Here is a 24,105-nt window from a genome sequence, read left to right on the forward strand (position 1 = left end):
TGTTCACTATTTCAGATGCACTGTAGGAAACAATCCCTTATGCTAAATCTTCCAGCAAGTTTTATATTAAGCTTTCAGCCTCCATTTATAATGGATTCTACATAAGCATTTCCAAGTCTAGACTAAAATCAAAGTTCTAATGCGAACACATCCCAAGCACTCAGAATACTCAGCTTTATTTATCTCTCTGATGTATGACCATCTATTCTCTAAGCATATGGAAACAAGCTGTTCTATAAACCATTTGCGGGCAGAGGTCTAAGAGAGTTTGACTCTCTGTATCAACTTTCATTTTAAAGTAACATCTTTTGTATCTTGCTTATTGATATCAACATGGCCCTTCCATGTTACTAGGGTCTAATTTGGATTTTGACCTACTGAGGCTGCTTTCTGGGGCAGATTCAACCAAGTTGTTGCCCTAGCAGAAGCCAGCAAATAAGCCCCCCTGAACCCTCCCCAAATGTGTTCGCTCTTAGTTTCTTCCTACCTTCAGTCAGATATCCACCAAGCACTTCAAAACCAAACTAAGAATTCAAAGTTAGTTGTAAAAGCCACATAAGTTCATTTATATTATTGTTACCAAGCACTCTGAACACTCAAACTTGACTGCTCAATCTATTGTTTAAACCCACACTATCATCTATATTGTTGCATGAGACTATGGATGTAGATCACTCATGAAGATTAGCATAAACAACTCGAGTGCTAGAATATTGTCTGGCTAGCTCAAGTAATAGTCAGCTTTTCATAAGAACATCTAAATGTACTGATTTTCAGTACAAATATGTGCTGGAACGAAACCTTCACTGTGATATCTGTGCTGCCAATCTCTTTCAGATTATCATTGCTTTATTCACCACCATCACCACTTAGGTGCTTTCCCAATGGAGCAATTGACAACAACAAATGTATTTTGTTTCATTATTTAGCCATACATCATGGCACAATCTTATTCTGAAAATTTGCCAGTTAAGGATCTATACGATTCAGCAGAAGGCTTGCTATATTGGTAGAATACCAGGTATGATACTGCCATGACAGATTCACCCATTTATCCGGCATCTTCCACCAGTATAATATCTAAAGCAGAACACATGCTGTATCCTATATACGTTCCAACAGTGGAACTTCCTATCAACCCCAGACCAAGTGCCAATAAATTTCTCTCATTGACTTCAATGGGGGGGTGTTGTTAAAAATTGCTGCCTCTCTACTGAAAACCACCCTACCCATGTCCCACAACAGAGTGTAACATATGGTATAATGGTAAAGGACCCTGGATGGTTAAGTCCAGTCAAAATCGACTATTGCATGTGGTGCTCATTTCTGCTTTCAAGCCAAGGGAGCCACCATTTGTCTGCAGACAGCTTTCTGGGTCATGTGGCCAGCTTGACTAAACCGCTTCTGGCGCACAGGACACTGTGACAGAAGACAGAGCACACGGAAGCATCATTTACCTTCCTGCTGTAGCAGTACCTATTTATCAGGGAAGTTCCCTGTTCAGGGAAGTTTTTAATGTGTGACATTTTACTGTATTTTTAATCTTTGTTGGAAGCCGCCCAAAGTGGCTGGGGAAACAAATAATAAATTATTATTATTAAATTATTATCATCTACTCACGCGGGTATGCTAGGTTGGCAGGAGCTAGGAAAAATCAACGAGAGCTCACCCTATCACACAGATTCAAACTGCTGACCTCACGATCCATAAGCCCACCTGCGTCTCATAACATATGGTGTAACTCAATGCCAAACCACAGCATATCATCACCAATATATTCACCACACGCAGGGAGACCACAACTCAAGGTAACAGGGCATGCTACATACTGCTACATTTCTCTGGTCCCACGCCAGGTATATTATCTTTAGAATCCAGATACAAATATCCAACAGCAAACCTCACTCCAACAATGAGGGTGCCAGGATGGAGCACCCCATACAGGTAAGCAAGAGATCAGGGGCAACCATGACACAATGCAGAATTGTTCCAAATGCTTCCCTTGTCTCCCATCCCTACATCAGCCATACATGAACACTGTGTCTTCCCTGAACCGCATTGTTGTTAACAGTAAAATGTACTTTCAGCAGAAAGTAATACTTTCCACATTAAGGTGAAGCACTCATCCCAACACTGCAGGTAAGCTATTAGCAAAGGCCAAGCACTCAAATTCAACTACTGCTATTGAACCCCATTATCCCTAATGCATTGCAAGAGCACACTCAGACTTCCACTGCAACCCCCAAGGATGAAAAAGGGGTGTGTACTCACAGTCACTGCAGGAGGAACACATGAGCACTTGGGTGGTACCACTCTCCCTTGTCTCTTTCTGCCTTTCTACCTATTCTGCATCCAGATTCAGCTATAATCCAGCTGCTGCCTACTACTCATTACTCTTGGTCTCCTCAGGCTGACTGTTCCGCAGCTACCACTGTAAGCTCCATGGCAGACAGTTTTGCAACAAGTGAAGATACTTCTAACATGAAGCAGGTATGGCTGGTGCAAAGAACAGGACAAGCACCCTGCTGGAGTGGCATCTTGCCAATCCCAAATGTTTGCCTTTTCCTTGCAGGATTTACTGAGTTCTACCCCACCCCAGATGCTGATCAATCAGGGCTATAACTGCCACATGTGTTGTTTCCTTATTCCCAGAGATTGATAGATAAGGATTGCTTTTCCACACTCTAGCATGATCTGGCTTCAGCTGGCCTCAGGATGGAAATCACAGAGGCTGAGAGCTTGAAGGGTTTAGGAGTGGCCCTTCACACCTGTTCAGTCAAGGATCCTTTACCATGAGGTTAGAATGCCTCTTAGGATGTACAGCAGGGAATGAAAATAAAAGCAGGCAGTGAGCCCTGCACAGTGCTATCCAGTAGAACCAACCTATCAGGCAAAATAGCAGGGTATGTAATGGATTGATCACATAGGTTGCCAGGAGTGAGGCAAACGAAAAGGACTGTTGGCCCATACACAGGCTGAGTTATTGGTACCATGCAGCACTCTTCTGATTAGCTCAGGTGTGCCTGGTATGGAGTAATACTCAGATTGAAACTTGGGTCCCTTGCATGTAAAATGTGAGCTGTTTCACCCAGCTAGGATTCCTTCTGCATTCCTGGCATCTATGCAGGTGTTGACGTTGGCAGAAGAGAAGACAAATGGCTCATTATGTGCTTGATTGTTGTCAGCTGTTATAGTATATGGTTTCAGGCACTGCTCCATGGTGTTTGCAGCATGACTTCAAGTCCTGAAATCACATTCTCTTTTGCCTGACATGACTTTAACCAGGCATACAAAAGGGGGGGGCTACATTTGCCCTTTTTTCTGGTGGACCTGAAACTGGCACGTCCTGCTTCCCAGTCCAATATTGTATACAGTGAGCCTCTGGAGGTTGATGCTGTCAATGCCTTTTGCTGCATGTGCTGACCCCTGGGCTGTGGGGCAAGAGTCTTTGTGTCACCAGATGATATTGAACCTTTATCCCAGTAGGGCTGCATGTACTCTCTGCCCATATAGCTATGATGGTAACATACTGTGCAGGCTTTCCTTCTTCCACTGAGACTGTATGTTGTGCTCATACAATAGTAGGTGTACAAAACAAAGGAATTTGAACCCCTGGCCTGTAGGTATGCCTACAGACTGGCAGAAGCAGGGTCATTGCATGCTGTGCCTAGAGCTGATGGTGATGCAACTGGGGTTGTGCTCCTCTCATGCATTAATTGTCAATGTCTGTACAGGTGCAGGGGAGGCCAGCTCACAACAGAATGACTATGTGAAGCTCTACGTTGGGCCTCCAAAACAAACCCTAGACAGGGGAAGCATGTGGGCATTGTCACTGGCACAGTTTCCCCATGGTAGTGTGATGGGAGCAGTAATCTAACAACATCTGGGAACTCAGTACTGGAAAAGGCTCTTTTAGACTTCAGACAAGCTTCAGCGTTAGCTTAACTAACACACACACGCACACACACACAAACATGCTAACATGTAACACAGAACAAAACAAAGCAACGAAAAGACACCGCAAGAAGAGTGAAGACAGTAAAGAATAACACACAAAATTCTGAGTGCCAACTCGCAGAAATGTTAGTTTATGTCTTTTTTTAAAAAGCAAGAACTGTAAAATGGAATTCTCACTTTGGACAATTTCTGCCATTTTTGAATTAGTATATCATTTATTTATTTTTAATAGTGGAAATAGAGTAAAGTAATAACATTTTTTTTTGATAACACTAATCTGAAAACATTGCCCAACTGCATGAAAACATATTCTACACTAGGATTTATACCAAGCATATATCTTATAGCAAGCATATAGTTTAATCATGCATAGACTATGTATTTGAAACATTAACAAATCAAAACTGCATCTTTTATGTGACATTTTAGTCAAAACTTTAAAAAAATTAAAAGTGATTTTGATTGTTTCATTCTTCACATATATGGGGAAATGCTCTTTTAAAAACATGGCTTTGCAATGACTGCTTTAAAAGCAAAAAGGAGCACATCAGAAACCAACCTCTCATTTAAAATTACTAGCAGAAAAAAAGGTTCTGGACTGGTATACCACTCTTATACCACTCTTTTTCTCCAATCTACCAAATATGAAACAACCTGCTTCATGTTAAAGCATGCTTGTACTAAAGGATGCCAGCAGTCAACATTACAGAAATGATTCAACAGAAATGGATTCCTGACTACTGTTCTCTAATATCATATTTAATTTTAATGATTTCTTTTTTAAAGAAAGAAGTGTGTACTAGGCAAATTTTATCCAATGCCTGGCAATGTACATTTCTATGAACTCTTACATAATTACAGACCTAGATCATCATCAGCTTAGATTCATGCCTGCAAAATTTCATTTTATAATCAAGGCAAAGGAATAACAATGCCTGCTATAAATATGCAGGGATATTTTTTTTCATTTACTCTTCTCAGCTACATAAATAAGATCTCTAGCTATTCCACTATCAGACTGCACAGTACAAGTCAAGCAAAACAAAAGCTCAAAATATAGCTTACAAATTACTTTAACTGGCATTTTAATACAATAAGAGCTTTAAAGATGAAAACCATTAATAAACTTTCACCTACAAGAATTCTTCCGATTATTCTCAGTGGTTCCTGGAGAAGACATGGCAGAGAGAAACAGGCAAATAAACAGAAGCACAGTGCTGATCAAGTGAAACCTCCAATTACTAAGCAGCTCTAGTGATGTACATCTTTCCCGTCGTAAAAGAATGATACTACACATCCATTCCCCCACTCGAGAACTACACAGGACAGACCACATCAATTGGTCATTCACATAAAACTGAAACAAACAAGGACAAATTCTTCCACTGTTGCTCCATAAACTGAACATAAGCTGTCAGGAGATGTGGTATTCCAGAATGCATGCCTATATCTGGGAGCTACCACATGCCGATTGAAAAAGGGGTGGTAAGTGATCATAAGGAATACACTAACAGCTAATACTTGATTGTCTAACAAAATGCAATACATTATTCAATTAAGCCACTGATGGACAGATTTCAGTTTAAATAGGAACAGTTTATTTGGCTCTCCCCTCCCAAAATTACCAATTATGATTGTGTTTAATAACCCTTCAGAACAGATTATGTACTAGTCTTGCTAGAAATGCATTTTTCCCCTTTTGCCTGTGTGTGGTGTGCACACACACGTGCATATACACACACAGAGAGAGTCTGAACTTGAAAACACTGTGCTAATGTGCGATACACACATCACACAAATTATTCAATCACAGCTTATTATGATTTGCTCTGTTAAGCCAAATACTCATTAACATTCCTGTGCCTGATAATCTCAACAATGTGAGTTTTCACAATTTAGAAATGCTTTCTCAAGCAAAAAACTTGATTTAAATGCAAGCATACAGTTAAACCTGTTTGTGCACAGTGGGAGAAAAAAGGGGGGTGCAAAGTGTTCTCTCCCAGATTTTAACTGCTCTTTTTATACCTTATCCAGTTGTACATTCTGAGCTACCCAGTATTATACATGCAACATTGTAATTGTGGGAGCATCATACGTTTACACAGGAGCATTATGTTCCCTCTTTTTGCACTATTTTAAGGCTGCAATTTGAAGCTAGTTTCATTTACAGAAACATCACCTGCATACCCTCACTCGCCATCATCTGCTCAACAGGCAACAGTAAGGAATACACTGCGTATCTCAGTAAAGACATACAGGATAATTCAACATCATGCTATGCCAATCGTTCTGTCAGGGCATGCATTTCTACTTGCCATATGGAATAGCACTCCTCTCCCCCCCCCCCCACCATTCTAGGAGTTCTCCCAACTCCCCACCCCAAAACAATTTCAAGGGGCAAAGAGGGCAAGGGGGAAGCTCCATTGTGCAAGACACAAAGTTCTTGCTCAAGCTTCTACCGATGTGTCTCACTTGCTGAATCCCTGCCATACAGTATATAACTTGCAAAGTTCAGAAAGAGGTTAACATTAAAATTGTCATTAAAATTATCCAAGATATCCCTACCTCCCACCACCAACCTAGAAAAAAAACCACTAGAAGTACAGTTGAAGCTCATATCACTAGAAATGGAGGATATAAAACAGAACTAATCAATTCATATATATCTCAAGGCAATTATATTGGATCTTATAGCCCCCAAGACCATATAACACTGGTTCTGAAAGACCTACATTGGCTCCCAGTATGTTTCAGAGCACAATTCAAAGCACTGATGCGAACCTTTAAAGCACTAAACGGCCTCAACCCAGTATACCTGAAGGAGCGTCTCCACCCTTCCTGTTTAGGGAAGTTTTTAATGTTTGAAGTTTTATTCTGTTTTTAATGTTCTGTTTGAATCCGTCCAGTGTGGCTGGGGAAACCCAGCCCAATGGGCAGGGTAGAAATAATAAATTATTATCATCACCATTATCATCATCATCAAGTGCTTCCTCTTACCACAAGCTTTTACTGAGAGTTTTAATTAACATTTTAGTTCATTAATCAGCAGGTGGCAATTTTAATCAGTAAAACACAGGGATTGTGGTTTGCTTTGCTCCAACCAGGATCAATAAGCCAAGAACATAGCTGCGCTACAGATCATGGTTTGTCAGGAACAAACTAAGATCCTTGGTTCAGATCTAACACTAAGTCAGGGATAATAATTTGTTCCCTTCCAGCATGCGTAGAAAAAAGAGAGGCATGTACAATTCACTAACGTACAGTAAGCCAATGATTTATGGCTTACAGTGACATGCAAATGCAGCCAATATATTTGCAGCATGGTTAACAACCTCAATCTAGTCTAGTGATGTTTATCCCTGCACAGTAGCAGTAACACAAACAAATACAGCATCATGTACTTTCCTTGCCAGTATCGTACTTTCAATGGGGGGGGGGATGAGTGGCAGCCATGTTGCAAATAAAACCTTTAATTATATCCAAGTATTCATAGAAAATGGTTAGGACTTCTCGGATACATCTACTCCCTCATAGACAATTCTGGATCACATCACTATTTAAAACATATTTCAAGACCAGCTCTCATCTCCACATGAAACTGTTAGAAAGTATTGAAAACTTTATTACAATTTTTTTCAAAAGATCTGAAGGGGGAGAGGCAGATTTCAGCTGGCATTGCCTATTCTACTAAAAATATCTGTAGCTGAAACTCATATTGCAATTTAGAACAAAGAAATAATCAAGTATGCCTTACAGCTGAAATGGAAGTGTCCACTTGAATACATACATTTGGAAATCACTGACATTTTATGGCGGTCAAAATTAGTTTTTCAATAATTACAATAATTGCTTCACGGGAGAAATAAAATTAACTATTATATGAAACTGGGAAGTCAGAAATATATATTTACTATTCATCATCATTGTAGTTTACAACAGAGCTGCCCAAATACACACAGTTGTACAACTTTATTAATATTAACTTTAATTGCTAACCCTTTCTATATCAAATGATCTAAGAGCAAGTTATAATCCATTAAATAACATAAACGACAAAAATCAATACAGTCGTAAATATAAATTAAATATAAATTAATCCTTGGAATATCGAAAGCAACCAGTTCCTCCAATTTCTATATTGAGTTTTAACATATGCCAGTGACGCCATTCTCCTCTTGTCAGGGACTGGTACATTCAGACAGCAACCAGGACATCCCAGAAGACATGCAAGGCACTGAGCAGTCGTACCTCAGAAGCCGAATGGAATCCATTCCAGAAGGTCGTTCGACTTCCAGAACGTATGGAAACCAAGGCGCAGCTTCCCATTGGATGCAGGAAGCTCCTGCAGCCAACCAGAAGCCACGGAACACACAATGGACGTTCGGGTTCCAAAGAAGGTTCGCAAACCGGAACACTCACTTCCGGGTTTCTGGTGTTCAGGAGCCAAAACGTTCGAGTCACAAGGCGTTCAACTTCCGAAGTATGACTGTACTCTGTACTGATTTTTGTTGCTGACAATTAAATTTTATGCAAACAGCTCAAACAGAGCTGCAGCTAATGGCCCCCAAATACTTGAGTGAATAGCCAGGTCTTAACTTGGTGCCAAAATGAAACTAATCGCAGTGCCAATCAGGCCTCCAAGGGGGCGGGGAAATTCCACAACTGGGGTGTCATAACAAATAGGCCATCTCCCACAACTCCACATAATGCCCAGCTTTCAGAGGTGGGATGCAGAAAAAAGACCTCATTCTCAATAGACCTCTCTAGGCCGAAGAGTATAAAGAGAGCACACTCCAGGAAGCATCAAGGTTCGAAGTTCTTTAGAATTTTGATGCCATCACTAACACCTTGAAATCAAATGGAAAACATACCAGGTCCTAGGACAGATAATTAAACAGTCAGCCTAGGAGCACTTAGAAAAGGATGCTGTGATTACTAACAGCAAGCATGGGTTTACGGGAAAAAAGTCATTCCAGACTAATCTTATTTCTTTTTTGTTTGGATAGAGTTACTTGCTTGATAGATTAGGAGAATGCTGTGGAGGTAAAGCATATTGATTTCAAGTAAGGCTTTCAACAAAGTCCCCCAAGATATTCTTTTGTAGGAGCTGGTAAAATGTGGGCTAAAATGTTACTGCTAGGTGGATTTGTAGCTGGTGGACTGACTGAATACAAGACTGCTCACCAATGATTCTCCGTGATCCTGGGGAAAAAGGGGACAAGTGAGGTGCTGCAGGGTTCTGGCCTGTGCCCAGTGGTTGTTACAACATCTTTATCAATGACTCAAATGAATAGAGGAAATCTGCAGATGGCACCAAGCTGTGAGGGGTTGTTGAGAGAATCTTTATTGCAGTCCAAAGACCCATAGAGTAATTTCAGAACAAAATACAGTTAAGATAGCCAGCCACACAAGAAAGAGAAACCGAGGCAGTCATTTTGTTTTGTCTTAAGCATGATAATCTTTGTTTCTTATAACTTCTGAAAGAAACCTTGCCACAGCCAGTGTAATATCATTAGACCAGTTACCCAAAAGATATTTAATATGGGAGGCTTCCGATTTTCCTGGCAGATTTGCTAGTAGGGGTTTAATCAGTTGGTCCCTTGCTTGCTTGTACTGCCCACAATGCAGTAAGATATGCTTCATACAATCGATGTCCTGAGAACATAAAGCCTATTCTGATAAGGGATGCTTCTCAGTCTACCATTTAGCACTTCCGATAGAAATACATTTAGTCTGGCTTTGGTAAATAAACGCTGATAGGTTGGTACAGACGGGTTCCTAAGATATGAGGATATCTGAAAGGCGTACCCATATTGGACTCCTGAGGGGTAGCTAATGCCTCAGAAATAGAATCAGGATTCAATGAGCGCTTAACAAATTAAAGAACTGGACTCAAACTAACAAAATGAATTTCAATACTCAGTCCTGGGATCCTCCATCACTAACTCCAAGACTACCTTGGTCAGGAGTGAATTCTAGGCAGCAGGATGGATGGTACTGCAACAGTATCCCTATTATCTCTCCATAGTTCAATGTGAGGTACAGACCCACATAATCCTTAGCAGAATGGATGTGTCTTCTCACAAGAAAGATAGACTCACTGTGAATTCCTGTGACACACACCCTGACTAACCCTCCAATCTGTTTTGAGGCTGAATTGGTACCCAGGTAGAAAGAGCTGAGCTGGATCAATTCCATTCAGCCTGTCCATCCAGTTCTCAATAATACATGTCAGGTCAGCCCCCAATGGACAGACCTGACCTTTAGCTGCAGCACTAGATCAGAGGGCAGGTTGAATATATAAACACGTTAAATTCTATGCAACAGAAGACAGCTATGATATATGCCACTGACTTTCAAAACTCAAACCTAAAAGATTTTTTTTTAAAACATAGCTTATATTGTTCACTCTATAATGCAAGAATTAATAATAGCACAGAATTACATTTACCTACTCTTTGGCCATCTACTAATGGAGCCTGAGTTTAAAGCTGTCATGACAAACAAGACATTTTCAATGCCAAGCTAAAACAATGTGGCATTTTATATAACGTGCCACTTGTTATCTGTTGAAGTTAATTGACTGTGTTATGCAATAATAAAACCACTCACTTAGCTAAGCAAAATCACACATTTAGCAATTGCTAATAATTTTTAAAATGGCAGGTTAATACTTTGTGCCTCACACATTTTGTCTCAACAAGGTGTGCATCATAAGTGCCCACAACAGTAGGAAACACACTGCCACACTATGGACTAGCAGTCATCCACCATAGGCACAATGCCCACATGCAACATATGCTTAACAGCATTCAACACCTCAGGCCAGTTAGGAGGATGAAAAGTCTCTACACACCTCCTATATCCCTTTCCAGCCTCCCCATTTCACTCAGTCAAGGAGTACAAACTGTAGGCTCACTGTTTATTAACTTCACTACCAGCATATCAGCACAACAGAGCATTACTTATTTACTTCAACAAGAAACATACATAGCCAGGAAGACAGAGTAAGACGCTTGTTTGCATTATGGTAGCTAAAGCTGATCTGCAGAACTGGTCTGCCAGAAGCTAAGCAGTGCAATACAGAAACAAAAGTGAAATAGATATATTTTGTTACATTTGATGTTGTAAAAGTTGTCCTAAGGGGTGGGGGGAGGATTTTAATTACCTTTGAAGATCTCAAGTTCTTTCCTGTAAAAGGGGGGAGAGAAACAAAACAAAATGCATGATCACAAGTTTAGCTGCACAAAACGTTTTGTCAGCAACAGGAAAAGAATGTAAGGTTGTGTGATTTTTAAAAGTACCTCGGGATGCGAACAGGATCCGTTCTGGAGCACCGTTCGCATCCCGAAGCGAACGTAACCCGTGTCCGCGCGACTGCACGTCACTTTTTGGAGCGTCTGCGCATGCGCGTGACACCATTTTGACGGTCTGCGCATGCGCGCGCAGCGAAACCCGGACGTAATGCGCTCAGTTACTTCCGGGTAGCCGCGGAGTGCAACCCGAAAATGCCTAACTCGAAGCATATTCATCCCAAGGTATGACTGTATATTAAGTATGTAAGACTGCTTCTCATAATCAGGGTATGTAAAACAGCATTATTACACACAATAAATTCATCTCAAGCCAATCAACAGTTGATATATTTTATTCCCACTGACTGCAAAAACAGCTTTGAATGAACAGTATAACCAATTAATCTGTGCAATAATTTAAAAGCAAGTAATTTGAAATAGTTTAAGTATGTTTATCAAGTTCTTAAAAGTGCTTTTAATTATTGGCATTATTAATTCGGAGACAACAGAAGTCATATATCCAATCATATTAATAAAATAAGTATAAAGACTACTCTAAATGAACTTCAGAGTTGAAGGATTTAGTGTAATTCTACATTTTAGCATTTATTACTTGTAGAAAATTGTATGCATGATAAAACTGTAACAGGAAAGATGAAGATGAAGTTCTATAATATAAAGAACGGTAAAATACACAGTATCTTGGAGCCAAATGTACCTGGATGGCTACATTCAGAGAGATAAAGAAGCAATAGTCTATAAGGATGCTGATTTCTACAAACATCCACCAAAGAAATGCTTTTTCTCAAACCAAGATCAATATTAGCAATGCTTAATCAAGAGCACAGTGCTCATTTCTACATAAGGTAAACCTTTTCCAGTGCACCCTTTCTGATTAACTGTAAATAATTCCAGCCTGCTTCAAGTCAATACATAACATACAACATTCTTTGACGGAAGTAATCTGAGGAGCACCCATTCTTTCAAGAGAAATCTCAAACGAGTTACTGGCAATTAGATTATAAAAAAAACCAAGGCTGTGTCTTTCAACAAGCTGGAGTTCCTATATTTAGTGCAACACTGAAAACTAGCATATATTGACTCTGGAGCAATGTCAAATCATGAATGTTGCCAATAGGCACAGCTGGCATTAGCGAATGTCATCTTCAAGGGAATGGTAGTTTTTTTAAGCAAGGAAAAAAGGTTCAAGTCAGAAATGAATATTGAAATGAATTTAGCTATGTGATATATTTAAATTCTTTTGTTTCACATGTACAGTTAATATAACAGGACAGAGGAACAGTGATAGGCAGTTTGGATTTAGGGGGGCTCAGGTTCTAAACCCTGATTATTCACAAAGGAAATGCATTAAGTATCTCTCAACCTAATCATAGTATTGTGGTGAAGGTTGTATGAAAGTCCAATATAAATCACTCTTAGGCTGGGAATTAGGTCCCTTGAACTCATGTGTGGCTTCAAGGACACTTACTTTCTCCTTGCCTTGAGCACTTCAGGTAAGGATAGCTTCTCTCCTTTGGGTAACTCACATGGATAATGAACACCAGGCAAGGATTATATACTCCTGCTCAGTCACCCTAAACTGGTGCTGCTACCTTTCAATTTCTTTAAATAACATACATTCTCCTGAGTAGAGGGATGGGCTCTCCTCATGCCCACAGCTTGCTGATTAACAAGGACAAATTTTAATCAGTTATGCCACCTCAAATTTATTATGGCATAACTTTTTGTACACCACTTCATCAGGTGCATGGAATAGCACAAAATTCTCTTTGGTTTTTGCTGCAACAGACCAACATGCATACCCCTCTGGAAATGGTGAAACTACAGTTTCCCTGCAATGTTCAAATCTGAAAACTGTGATTTAAGCACACCATACCAACTAGGATTGATCATGGTTCGTATGCAGTACTTGGCAGACTTTGGACTATTGGGAATGCTTATATCAGTTTCCTAGTGTAGACTTTATAGGGAAACTGTGGTTTAACAAACTATGAGGTTTTCTTGCAGATGGTGCATAAGGAGGTGGTAGCCTGTGAATTTATCCCTGCTAGAAGGGGAAACTAGAGTTTGTTGAGTTGAGAATGTTACACCTGAACTGGGTAGGTGAGTCACCTTAGAAAAAAGCCTCATTTGTCTGGTATCTGAATAGGTGCTGCAATAGAAAGCAACTACATCTTCCTCTGTTATAATACAAGCATCTCAAGACACATTCTAAAAGGGAAGATTTGTGTATACTATGTTCTTTCTTGAATGGCAGTTGTTAATAACATTCTGACAATAATGTATCCCATTAATTGAGTTCTCTCTCAAATTATTAGAAAAGAAATTGGTTGGTAAGTCTTTGACAATAAAAGGCCTTCCTTGTTCTGTACAGTAGTACCTAGGTTTAAGAACAGCCCTGTTTATGAACTATTTGGTTTACAAACTCCGCAAAACCAGAAGTAGTATCCCAGTTTGCGAACTTTACCTCGGTCTAAGAACGGAATCCGAACGGTGGAAGGGCACTGATGGTGGGAGGCCTCATTAGGGAAAGCGCGCCTCAGTTTAAGAATGGTTTCGGTTTAAGAACAGACTTCCGGAACGGATTAAGTTTGTAAACCAAGGTACCACTGTGTAAGTAATTTTTCACTCTGTTATCCTCCAATTTTGTTCATCTGGTTGCATCTTAAGATTTTTCCTCCAAAAGAGTTCACCATTACTTGGTGTAAATTTAATGCATAACTCCAGCTCTTTTCTTCAAGAGTATAAGCCCTACGATGCAAATCACCTCACTAATGTGTCTCCAGAGTATGTCAAAATATGTCCTTTAGAAATCAAATAGCTTGGCTGCAATTCTAAATGCAACTGGCCTGCTAATTAAATCAAACCAGACTAAGTCATGATCACTTGATCCAAGTTTATTCCTAACACCATTTATCTTATCCTCACTATATGTCAGCAGCAAACCAGACACTCTACCTTTTCTCTCAAGAGGTGAGTGACAACTTGATGAACCAATTTATCATTTAGCTCACCCAGAAATAGCTGGTCCCTGCCATTGCTAGAAGCATTTATTTTTTCATCTGTACCAAAGAAATGGAGTCCACAATTACTATGCAATGCCCTTTACTATGAATCAGAGCAATGTTGACAGAAGATGACTAATAAGGCAGATCAAGTCACTGCAATTAGTAGAAGACTGAAGGCCTAAAATACCCAAAGTGAAACTTTTTCTAGCACATATTCAGCACAATCTTAAGCATGCTTACTCCATTCCACATTCAATAGGGCATAAGACTACAACCTGAATCTGAAAGCCAACTGCAGGCAGATAATTCCTTTTCATGAAGGATTCTGGGACCTCAAGTTTCCCTTCTTCAGACAAGAAGATATTTGCACATATATTTGCACAGAAAGAAGGAATTCACAGTCAATAATATCAAAAAATTAAAATCATAATAAACTCACCGTTTAGTCTTTTTGTAATTTTCAAGCTGTAGTACTTGCATATGCTTGTATCTTTCCAATTCACACTGTCCACAGAGGTCTTCAAGATAAAGTAAATGATTTTCCATTTCCTTAAAATTTGCTTCCAGTTGGACTGTGTAACAAGATATTCAAATATCAAAACAGGCAAACCATTAGGAACATAATTTGTGGTGATTTTAAAGAAAATTTTGCTTATCTTGGCAAACAAGTGATGTCTCAAAACTAATCACAATGACTAGGGATACAGTATGGCCAATGAGGAAAGAAGGTTCTTCTTTTTCCTTCCTTTTCCCTTCCCACCAAAACTCTCCCTCAATACTGGCCTAGGCTTCACTGAACTCTACATGAAAGAAGATCCATGTAGAAAAATCTAGTGACTTTATTCCAAAACATCCTAAGGTGCAACATCCTATGGAGCAAACACAGAAGGACCCAGTAGCCACCCATCACAGGGAGAAATCCCTTTCCACTCCACAACACTGATCAAGATGGTGTACGGAGAAAGAAGCAACACAGACCATCTGTGTCACATGCACATCAACAGCATTAAACAAAATTTAGTGCTCCGTTATCGCCTGCCCTACTCATGTGGTTGTGAAATATGATGAGTGTTCACAGGCTCTTTACAGCATGTTACAGTTCTATGGTCTATGTTGATCATCATTGTTTTTACCAACAATTCACAAATCCTGATTATTGCATTGTTTTACTTACACAACTGTTAAACTTTATATCTATGTTAATTGTACAATATGTTTTTGTCTATTTAAGGAACTGAGGAATCATTTAAACCCCACCTACTGTTTGAGTAGGTTTTTGTACTTACAATGTAGGGTATCTGGTTATTTACATTAAACTATACCATTCAACGGGAAACAAGCAGTCTCAATAAAGGCAGGATCTTCTAAACTTGCATGCTCCACATATGTTGTGACACACACACACAGCCCATGGTTAGGCCGAGAAAAACCACTTCAATAGGTTCCAATGAAATGAAATCCAATCAATTCCAATCAAATCAAATCAGTTGGTTAGGTTGTTTTTAATCTCAGTTGCTGGGGGGAGGACACAATATTCATGGAGAGTGCAGCTTGGGGGGGGGTGTTAACCCTACAAACCGCAGCTGCAATCCCCATTAATATCACCCCAAGAAATTAGGCATAAAGCTAAAATGGTTTTTCCCAAGCCCAATTTTTTTGGGACGGGGTGAATAGAAGCTGGCCTTTATGCGGTATGTGCTGATGAGTCACACTGTGTGCATATAATATATGCAATGGTGCGGGGGGGTACATGCAATATGAATTCTGGCCAAGCTAACTCTTGTTTTGGCCCCACCCACCACTGGTCCTCAATGCTCCCCTCTTCCTCATTCTAGATAGTGATTTACGGAAAAGTAGCAATCGAGCACCCCCTAGTGGAGACTTTAGAAAACTCCAGATAGTTTACATGACCAGGGGTCCCTATTTTCTTACTACCTACAATGAACTTTACAAATGCCAAGCATCTGCCAATTTACTTTTACTCTTTTTTTCCAATTGTGCTTTAGAGAGCTTTCCAAATAGTAGAATAACAACTTCTCAAATACCAAAATAATGGCACAAGAGAAGATATATTATATGATAAAAATTAACAAATGTACATCAATTAACCCCAAGAAGGTAGCAGAAACTTGGAATCAGTGTCTTCAGGCAATACTGAATGAGAGGAAGATTAACAGACTGAAGCTTAATCCAGACAACACAGACATGCTGTTAGTTAGGAATCTATCTGATTTGGATGGAGATATATAACCTGCTCCAGATGGGGCTGCACACTTCCTGAAGAATGAACTACACAGCTTGATGTAGGAGAAGTGGTTCTCCTGTATCCAATTTTAACAATAGAGGCCTATGTTAAAGACAGTTTAGAAACTGAAATAGGGTGACCACATATTTGAATCTAACACTTGTTATCAATTTGTATCTGGACTCAATTGAAGAAGCTCATGCTCTGGGACGCGACTATTTAAAGAAACACCTTTGCCCACATTCATACATGGGATTAAATATAATCTTCCAAGTCTTGCTCTTTTATCTCCCAGGGTACCAGACAAGACCTTTCTGCAGCAACACCTCAATTATGGAACTCTCCCCTTAGGGAAATCTGGCAATCCTCCTCCTTCTGTGCCTTGAAACATTCCTTAAAAGCATTATTATGTTTTAATTTTTGTATGCCAATTCTTACTATTATACCTTTAATATACCATTATTAAATTTTTAACTGTCATGTTTTAACATTTGTATATTCATAATTTTCAAGCAGCTTAGGGGAAAGCTTCCTAAAAGGTGGGACAAATCTTTAAATAAATAAAGCAGCACACACACACTTACTCAAGCTAGTGGTTGTAGATTCCAAATCTGCTAAAAAACCTGGAATTTGCTGAAGCTGTTCCTGAAGGTCTAGGAGACTGCTTCTCTTCTTCTCCCAGTGAGCAGAAAGCATCACAACTTCACTATCCACCAGCTGCAATGTTTAAAGCCAAGGATACAACTGACATTATTAAATTTATTTTAACTCTCCAAACCTCTGATAGGGCTCATGAGTCAGCTGCCAAAGCCTTAAATAGCTACATATTTCAATTCACAATATTTTCAGTGCAAAATACAGATAAAACAGAGATTTCAAATAAAACAAAAATACTATTCAAAGTTATGCTAATGCACTATACTAAATATTTTTCCAAGTTTGCAAAAGTATTCTTCAAGACATACACCTGGCCATGGTCTCTCCAAAAGTGAATGAATGTCATTTACTTTGAAATGCAGATTCTGATTATGATAAACTCTCAATTTAACATTAATTTTAACATGTTGCATTACGTACTCCAATATTCCATAGTCTATTCAGTCAACTCTTTATTACTGCAGGGATGGGGGACCTTTTTCAGCCTGAGGTCACATTTGCTTGCAGGCAACCTTCACAGTGATAGGTGAGGCAAAGCCGCAAATGTGACTTTTATTCTACAGAATACTACATTCCATCCATGCAAGAGTTAAGTCTCTACACACACACACACACACACACACACACACACTTACTTTTGCCTTCCATTCCAGCAAGCAAGAGTCATTATCACAGTACAAAATACAGCCAGGCAAAAGCACTTAAGGAGATGCAAAGAAGGGCAAGTGAGATACATGACCCAGGGGAAGGGGGTGTGAATGTCCGGGGGGGGGGGCTTCAAGAGCCACATTTGGCACCTAGGCCTGAGGTGCCCATCAACATATTCATGTCTTTCCTTTTAACAAGGCAAACCTTTGCAGCTGTACAAGTTGAAAGAACAATTTTTTTGGAAAATATTTGAAAAACAGATTTTAACTGAGAATACAATTGTAAATTCAGGTATCAAATCAAAGTTTATGCCAATTCAGCAATTATTTCTGCTACACATTTTAAAGTTTATAAAACCTTCTGCTGAAATTTCAGTTAGATATTTGGTATTCTGCAAGTATCCAAGGCATGCCACAGCTTAGAAAGCCAGCAAATCATGAACATGGAACTCCTTGACGTTGTCATCAATACTGTAAGTTAGGTTTAATTCTATAATATATTTTGACATTTGAAGCCTAATATATTTAACAGGACTATGCCAAAGAAAAGTATATTTATGTATGATGTATGTGTTTTACTTACAGAAACAATATATAATGAAGCACAACTAGTTTCTATTTGCAAGTAATCAGATTGATTTGAGTTCTGATTTGATGACATGTGGGTATATTCCTATTGCTCTTAAACCAGTTCAGGAAGCAAATGTATATGAATAATTTTAATTTTGTTGGTGATCATCTTGAGTTTTGCAAAGGTTTTTAATTATTACATTAGAATTCTACCCTTCCTCCAAAGCTCCCTATTAGTATTAGTTATATGAATTTAGAAGCATGTTGAAGATTTACAGCTATGTAGCCCACATGCTCCCCAGAAATACATACATATCAATTTGCAGTAACCTGCACAACCCCATTATTCTGTGAGTAGCATGCCACTTCAATTTCCCTGCCATGTACATTTGTGTGAACACAGCCAAGCACTTCAGTTGAACATCCATCAAAGTCAAGTGAAGATAGAACATTTAACTCAAGTGAAGGTGTGGAAGTGCTGGATGGTTGCCTGCAATTAATAATGTACTGGATGTGGGGGATGAATAAACTAAGGCTCCTCTAGGTAAGGCATGCATGTTGCAAGCACGTGATTTGTCTGGGCCAGCAGAGAGGTAGAGGTAGCTGGGTGGGTGGGTGATTTTCAGCTGACATGGATAGAGCTGCATTCTACATAAAATACCAGGTTCCCAGTTAAGGAATGCTGATCAACGTTAAGGATTCTTTCAAACAGATGTTACATGATGAATTCTCATTTATATGAGAGAGATGTGTACCTTCCTAAATGCAAAATACCTAAACAACTGCAAAGTAGTTTTTAAACAAAATGTTTGTATGTATGTTAGTTAATGTTTTACCTCTCCAGCTTTTGCACATTCTTTTGCTCCTCTGTGAAGAGTTGCCCAAGTATCTTCATATCTTCACAAAAGAAAACAGTGATATCATTGGACTTATACTTAAGGTTATGGCCACAAGCTCACCTAGCTGTCCTGAACTAAAGTGCTTATTTGCTGTAAGAATGAACATATATATATATATAGCTACCAAGAGAAACTGTTTATAATGTATTAAGTCATACAATGTATGTATTATAATGTATTAACTCAAAGCACTCGGGATGTTAAGGCTTAGAAAGCAAGCATTTTTTTCAGAATTTTGCAGAGATTAATTGCACAGTTCTATGCACATCTATTTGGTAGCAAGTATTGTGGAGGATTCTGCAGGATTGCAGCTTAAGATCACAATATGAAAACGTGTTTATATTTAAAAACTCCCGTTAGCACTGGAGCCTTACCCAGATTCACATTTCTTAAGCTCTTAGAAACCACAAGGTCTAAAACCTGTGCCAATAACACAACTTTTAAATGAAAGCCAAATTTCTTAGATAAGCAGTTACCCTACACAGCTAAACAAGGCTTAGAGGGGTTCGAGACTGCTGAAGAATTGCCAGAAACAAACCACACATTCACAAATAAAACATGGAAGAATGAAAAATCCTTAATTTTCCTTAAAAACAAGGATATGGTTTCCCTATCTTCATCTTAGCCATGCTTAACCAGGCTGCACTACCAATAGTGTTTGTGCTCAAGCCCCACTGAACTCAATGGGACTTATGTTTTTAGAAATGCATACTAAGTTTTTTGTTCTACCTTAGCTCCATATAAGTAACCAAATGCTAACCATACTAAGGTATCAATAGGATCAATGAAAACACTTTTAAAAAGAATTAATTTTCTGCTACTGAATATTGAAGTAAACAAGGGGAGCAAGGCAAAGTGCTACAGTATCTCTCCTTACTAACTACATCCATGCCTCTAGAAAAATAAACAAGAATTATAAATAACTGAAATTCAACAGGAGTTTAAATGACAGAATTTACTTGCTCAATAAGAGTAATCCAGCAGAAAACTCTGGTGAACACTGTATAGTCCTGTAATAAAAAATAACAGAATGTGTTAGTTAAGTGTTGAAGTCCTACAGTACTTTTCTAATTACTGTATTTGTCGCACCATAGGACACACCGGACAATAGGACGCACCTTATTTTAGAGGGGGGAGAACAAGAAAAAAAAATTCTCTCCCTCTCTGCCCAGCGCCCCTTCAGCGAAGCGGCAGGAGGCGCTGCGCAGAGAGGGGGAGAATTTCCCCCCTCTTGTTTTCCCCCTCTAAAACAAGGTGCCGTTTAAGGTGTGTTCAGACGCCTTCAGGCGGCTACCTTGGAAGCCTGGAGAGCGAGAGGGGTCGGTGCGCACCCACCCCTCTCATTCTCCAGGCTTCAGGTTCCCTTCGACCTGCTCTTTGGGGCTGGCGGGGGGAAGCCCACCACCAGCCCCAAAGAGCAGGTCGGGGAGCAGCACAAAGGCGTGCGGCTATAGAGGCTCCTGCCATAGCCGCATCTCACCTCTCCAGCCGGGAGAAGGTCGCGGGGGGCTTCTTTAGCCCCGCACGCGCTCTCCTGGCTGGAGAGATGGCGCACAGCTAAAGAGGCTGCTGCAATAGCTGCGTGTCACCTCTCCAGCCGGGAGAGGGTAAGCGGGGCTTCTTTAGCCCCGCGCGCGCTCTCCCAGCTGGAGAGGTGGCGCGCGGCTATAGAGGCTCCTGCCATAGCTGCGTATCACCTCTCCAGCCGGGAGAGGGTAAGCGGGGCTTCTTTAGCCCCGCGCGCTCTCCCAGCTGGAGAGGTGGCGCGCGGCTATAGAGGCTCCTGCCATAGCTGCGTGTCACCTCTCCAGTCGGGAGAGGGTAAGTGGGGCTTCTTTAGCCCCGCGCGCGCTCTCCCAGCTGGAGAGGTGGTGCACGGCTATAGAGGCTCCTGCCATAGCTGCGTGTCACCTCTCCAGCCGGGAGAGGGTCGCTGGGGGCTTCTTTAGCCCCGCGCGCGCTCTCCCGGCTGGAGAGATGGCGCGCGGCTAAAGAGGCTGCTGCAATAGCTGCGTGTCACTTCTCCAGCCTGGAGAGGGTAAGCGGGGCTTCTTTAGCCCCACGCGTGCTCTCCCGGCTGGGGAGGTGGCGCGCGGCTATAGAGGCTCCTGCCATAGCCGCCCGTCACCTCTCCAGCCGGCAGAGGGTCGCGGGGCTATGCTGTCTTCACTCCATAGGACGCACACACATCCCCCCTTCATTTTTGAAAGGGAAAAAGTGCGTCCTATGGTGCGAAAAATACGGTAATATTTAGATCACAAAGTTACTTTTTACATTGCTGTTGCAAATATTAACAATTATACAACAATTTATACTGAAAATTTAAAAAAAATAAACAAAAAACCTGCTAATATAAGCTTCTTAATGTTATTCAATAGAACAGACTACAGTATTTGTTATGCCATGTAAACGTCATGCAATAAATTGAATTTTGCTTATGCAATTTTTATAAAGCATGATTTAAGAATATCCAACAGCACCTCTGCTTGCTTATTTTAGCCTCTCTTGATTTGTCACTCAAGGTCTTCAGCCTAAAACACACACAAAGGAAAAGCAGTGAGACTCAAAATAAGGCAATTTATTAAGGTTTATTAAGTCTTTCCCCCCTCTTCTGCATTTCTCCTGCCACCTATAAACCTCACTGGATAGATCAGTCCAGCTCCTCCACCTATTTTGATACTACTCCAGCCCCCCATTTCTCTGGTATCATATAACTCCATGCCACTTAGTCAGCTTAAACCATGGAGCAGGGAAGGACTGTAAATAATTAAAAGTAAATAAATAAAAATGCTTAACTGACAAATCACATCACAGATAACTCAGTTCTGCCCTACCTAACATAAAGCTTGCCCCCCATCCCGGCTACGCCCATGAAAGAGGGCCTGTCACATTATAAGCTTGGTGGAAATACTCATGCTAGCCATTAGTGAAACAATTATTGTAATGTACCCAGGCACACTAATGACTCAGGCCTGGGTATACTAGCAGACATACTCCAACTTTCTCATTATAGTTCAAAGTCAACAAGAACATAGCTCGATTCCACATATGAACAAGAAGAGTGGTAGCTGGTGGTGCTCACTGGTTCTGGTAGGGCAGAGATCAGGAGACCAGAGGCATAGCATGGGGGGAGTCCATGGGGGCCATGGCCCCAGATGTAATTTTGTGAGGGGGTGCAAACAGGTGTCCCCCACAGCAGTCCCCTTTGAGTGAGAAGCTGAGCCTGGCCGTAGCTCCACTCCTGGGTCATACGCTCTGCCACTGCAGGAGACCAACAGTAGGTGGAACCACAGCCAACGCCTGACAGAGCCTATTAATAATACCCCCCCCCTTCTCCCTAATGAGTTCCCCAAGGGCAACACAGACTGCAGAGGAAGAAGCTGACAGGCAGTGCTACCTCTTGGCCTGATTGGAAGTAAGAGGGAGACAGGTGGGAATGAGGACAGACTGAGATTGGTAGAGCAGTGCCCCATTTGCCCAAATGAACGGGGCTCCCCTGGTAACATGGAAAACAGCCCTTATAAGAAGCGCAATTGGAAACTAGTACTGTATCTTCTGTCAGCCTTTTTAAAAAGCAGGCCAATAGAATCACACGAACTGGGAAGGTGGAGGAGTACAAAGCATTGCCTGCAACGTTATGGTTCCAAACCTTTATCATTAACTTTTGTATATATAGTATGCATTTTTTTAAAAAAGGAAAGGGGTCCTATTGGTTGGGCTCTTGTTCCAAAACTCTGATAGGAAAGCAATCAGTTGCAAGCTAGCAAAAGCTCCAATCCCTTTTTTTAAAAAAAACAACCACCGATCAGGTGATAAGCAGCCAGTTATTTTTTAAAAAACAACACCAAATTACCAAGTCCAAAGTTCGTTTAGCAACATTGGGAAGGAAGGCGGGACATGGGAAGTGACTCTTACTCAGGACGAAAGTAGTCAAGAACTAATTGACAGCGCGTGGTTTTCGTGCAGCACCCCTGGTGCTATTTGCGGCAGCGTATTAGAAAGAAGAAAACCCGAGGCGGGACACGCCACTCGCCCCATCCTCACAACACGCATCTGGTGTCGGTAGTTAGCAGGCAACCTGCCCACAAACGCGAACGCACTTCTTACACCGCCACACGACGCGCGTTTACTCCCAAGTAAAGCCCCAGTGAATTCCACCACGGGGCTCATTCCCAAAGTGCCTCAAAAGTCGCCTCCTTCCTAGGGGGCGTTTTAACCGCAACCTTCCGCGGCAAACCCTCAACGCCCCACGGCGCGTCCCTCGTCAGCGGAGCCCCGAAGGGCAGCCCCTTACTCCGCCAGCAACCCGCCCCGCACGCGGGCTCTCCCTTCCCTCAGCACCTCAGGGACTTTCTGGAACTTTATCGCGGCAGCGGAGGCGGCAGTTAACTCACCCGGAGGTCAAATCCTGCTGGACGCTCAGCAGCCGCTCGCGCAGGCTCTCGAACATCTTCTCCTCCTCCCTCCCCTCTCGGCCCGCGCGACACAACAAGCGGGAAGGAGGACTCCTCGGAGCCCCCCCACTGCGGCACCCGGAGAAGCGCGGGACGCGGCGGGGAGGGGGGAGAGGCGGGGCTTCCCGCGAAGGGGCCCAACGGCCACACAGCCCAACCGTCGGCGGTTCCTCCTCGCCCTGTGCCTGTCAAGAGAAGCCCCGCCCACCCGAGCCGCCCAAACCAACCGCTCGCCGGGGAGAAAAGGAAAGAAACGAAGGCCTGCTCGGGTCGCAGAGAGATATACATAGGTATATATAGTGTATCTATGAAAGAAAAATAGAGAGTGAAGCGTCGCCTTGTCAGGATAGGG

General features: G+C 41.2%; 1 protein-coding gene across 2 annotated transcripts in view; it reads right to left on the reverse strand.

The window, feature by feature from the left end:
• DTNBP1 (dystrobrevin binding protein 1) overlaps positions 1 to 23,881 on the reverse strand; it is a 42,542-nt gene extending 18,661 nt beyond the window's left edge. The window contains exons 1-7 of one of the 2 annotated variants that reach the window (XM_053396842.1): positions 23,694 to 23,881; positions 21,780 to 21,830; positions 20,259 to 20,309; positions 19,237 to 19,297; positions 17,111 to 17,243; positions 14,721 to 14,853; positions 11,126 to 11,148 (exon numbers count right to left, since the gene is read on the reverse strand). In XM_053396842.1, coding sequence (XP_053252817.1) covers positions 11,126 to 11,148; positions 14,721 to 14,853; positions 17,111 to 17,243; positions 19,237 to 19,297; positions 20,259 to 20,309; positions 21,780 to 21,830; positions 23,694 to 23,749 — 508 coding nt within the window. In that variant the 5' untranslated portion in view covers positions 23,750 to 23,881. Of the gene's footprint in view, positions 1 to 11,125; positions 11,149 to 14,720; positions 14,854 to 17,110; positions 17,244 to 19,236; positions 19,298 to 20,258; positions 20,310 to 21,779; positions 21,831 to 23,693 lie in introns of those variants that run through there. The other variant, XM_053396843.1, reaches the window with a different exon arrangement.
• Between the last annotated feature and the right edge of the window lie 224 nt (positions 23,882 to 24,105).

This window comes from Podarcis raffonei, chromosome 7 (genome assembly GCF_027172205.1).
Source record: "Podarcis raffonei isolate rPodRaf1 chromosome 7, rPodRaf1.pri, whole genome shotgun sequence".
Classification (NCBI taxonomy): domain Eukaryota; kingdom Metazoa; phylum Chordata; class Lepidosauria; order Squamata; family Lacertidae; genus Podarcis; species Podarcis raffonei.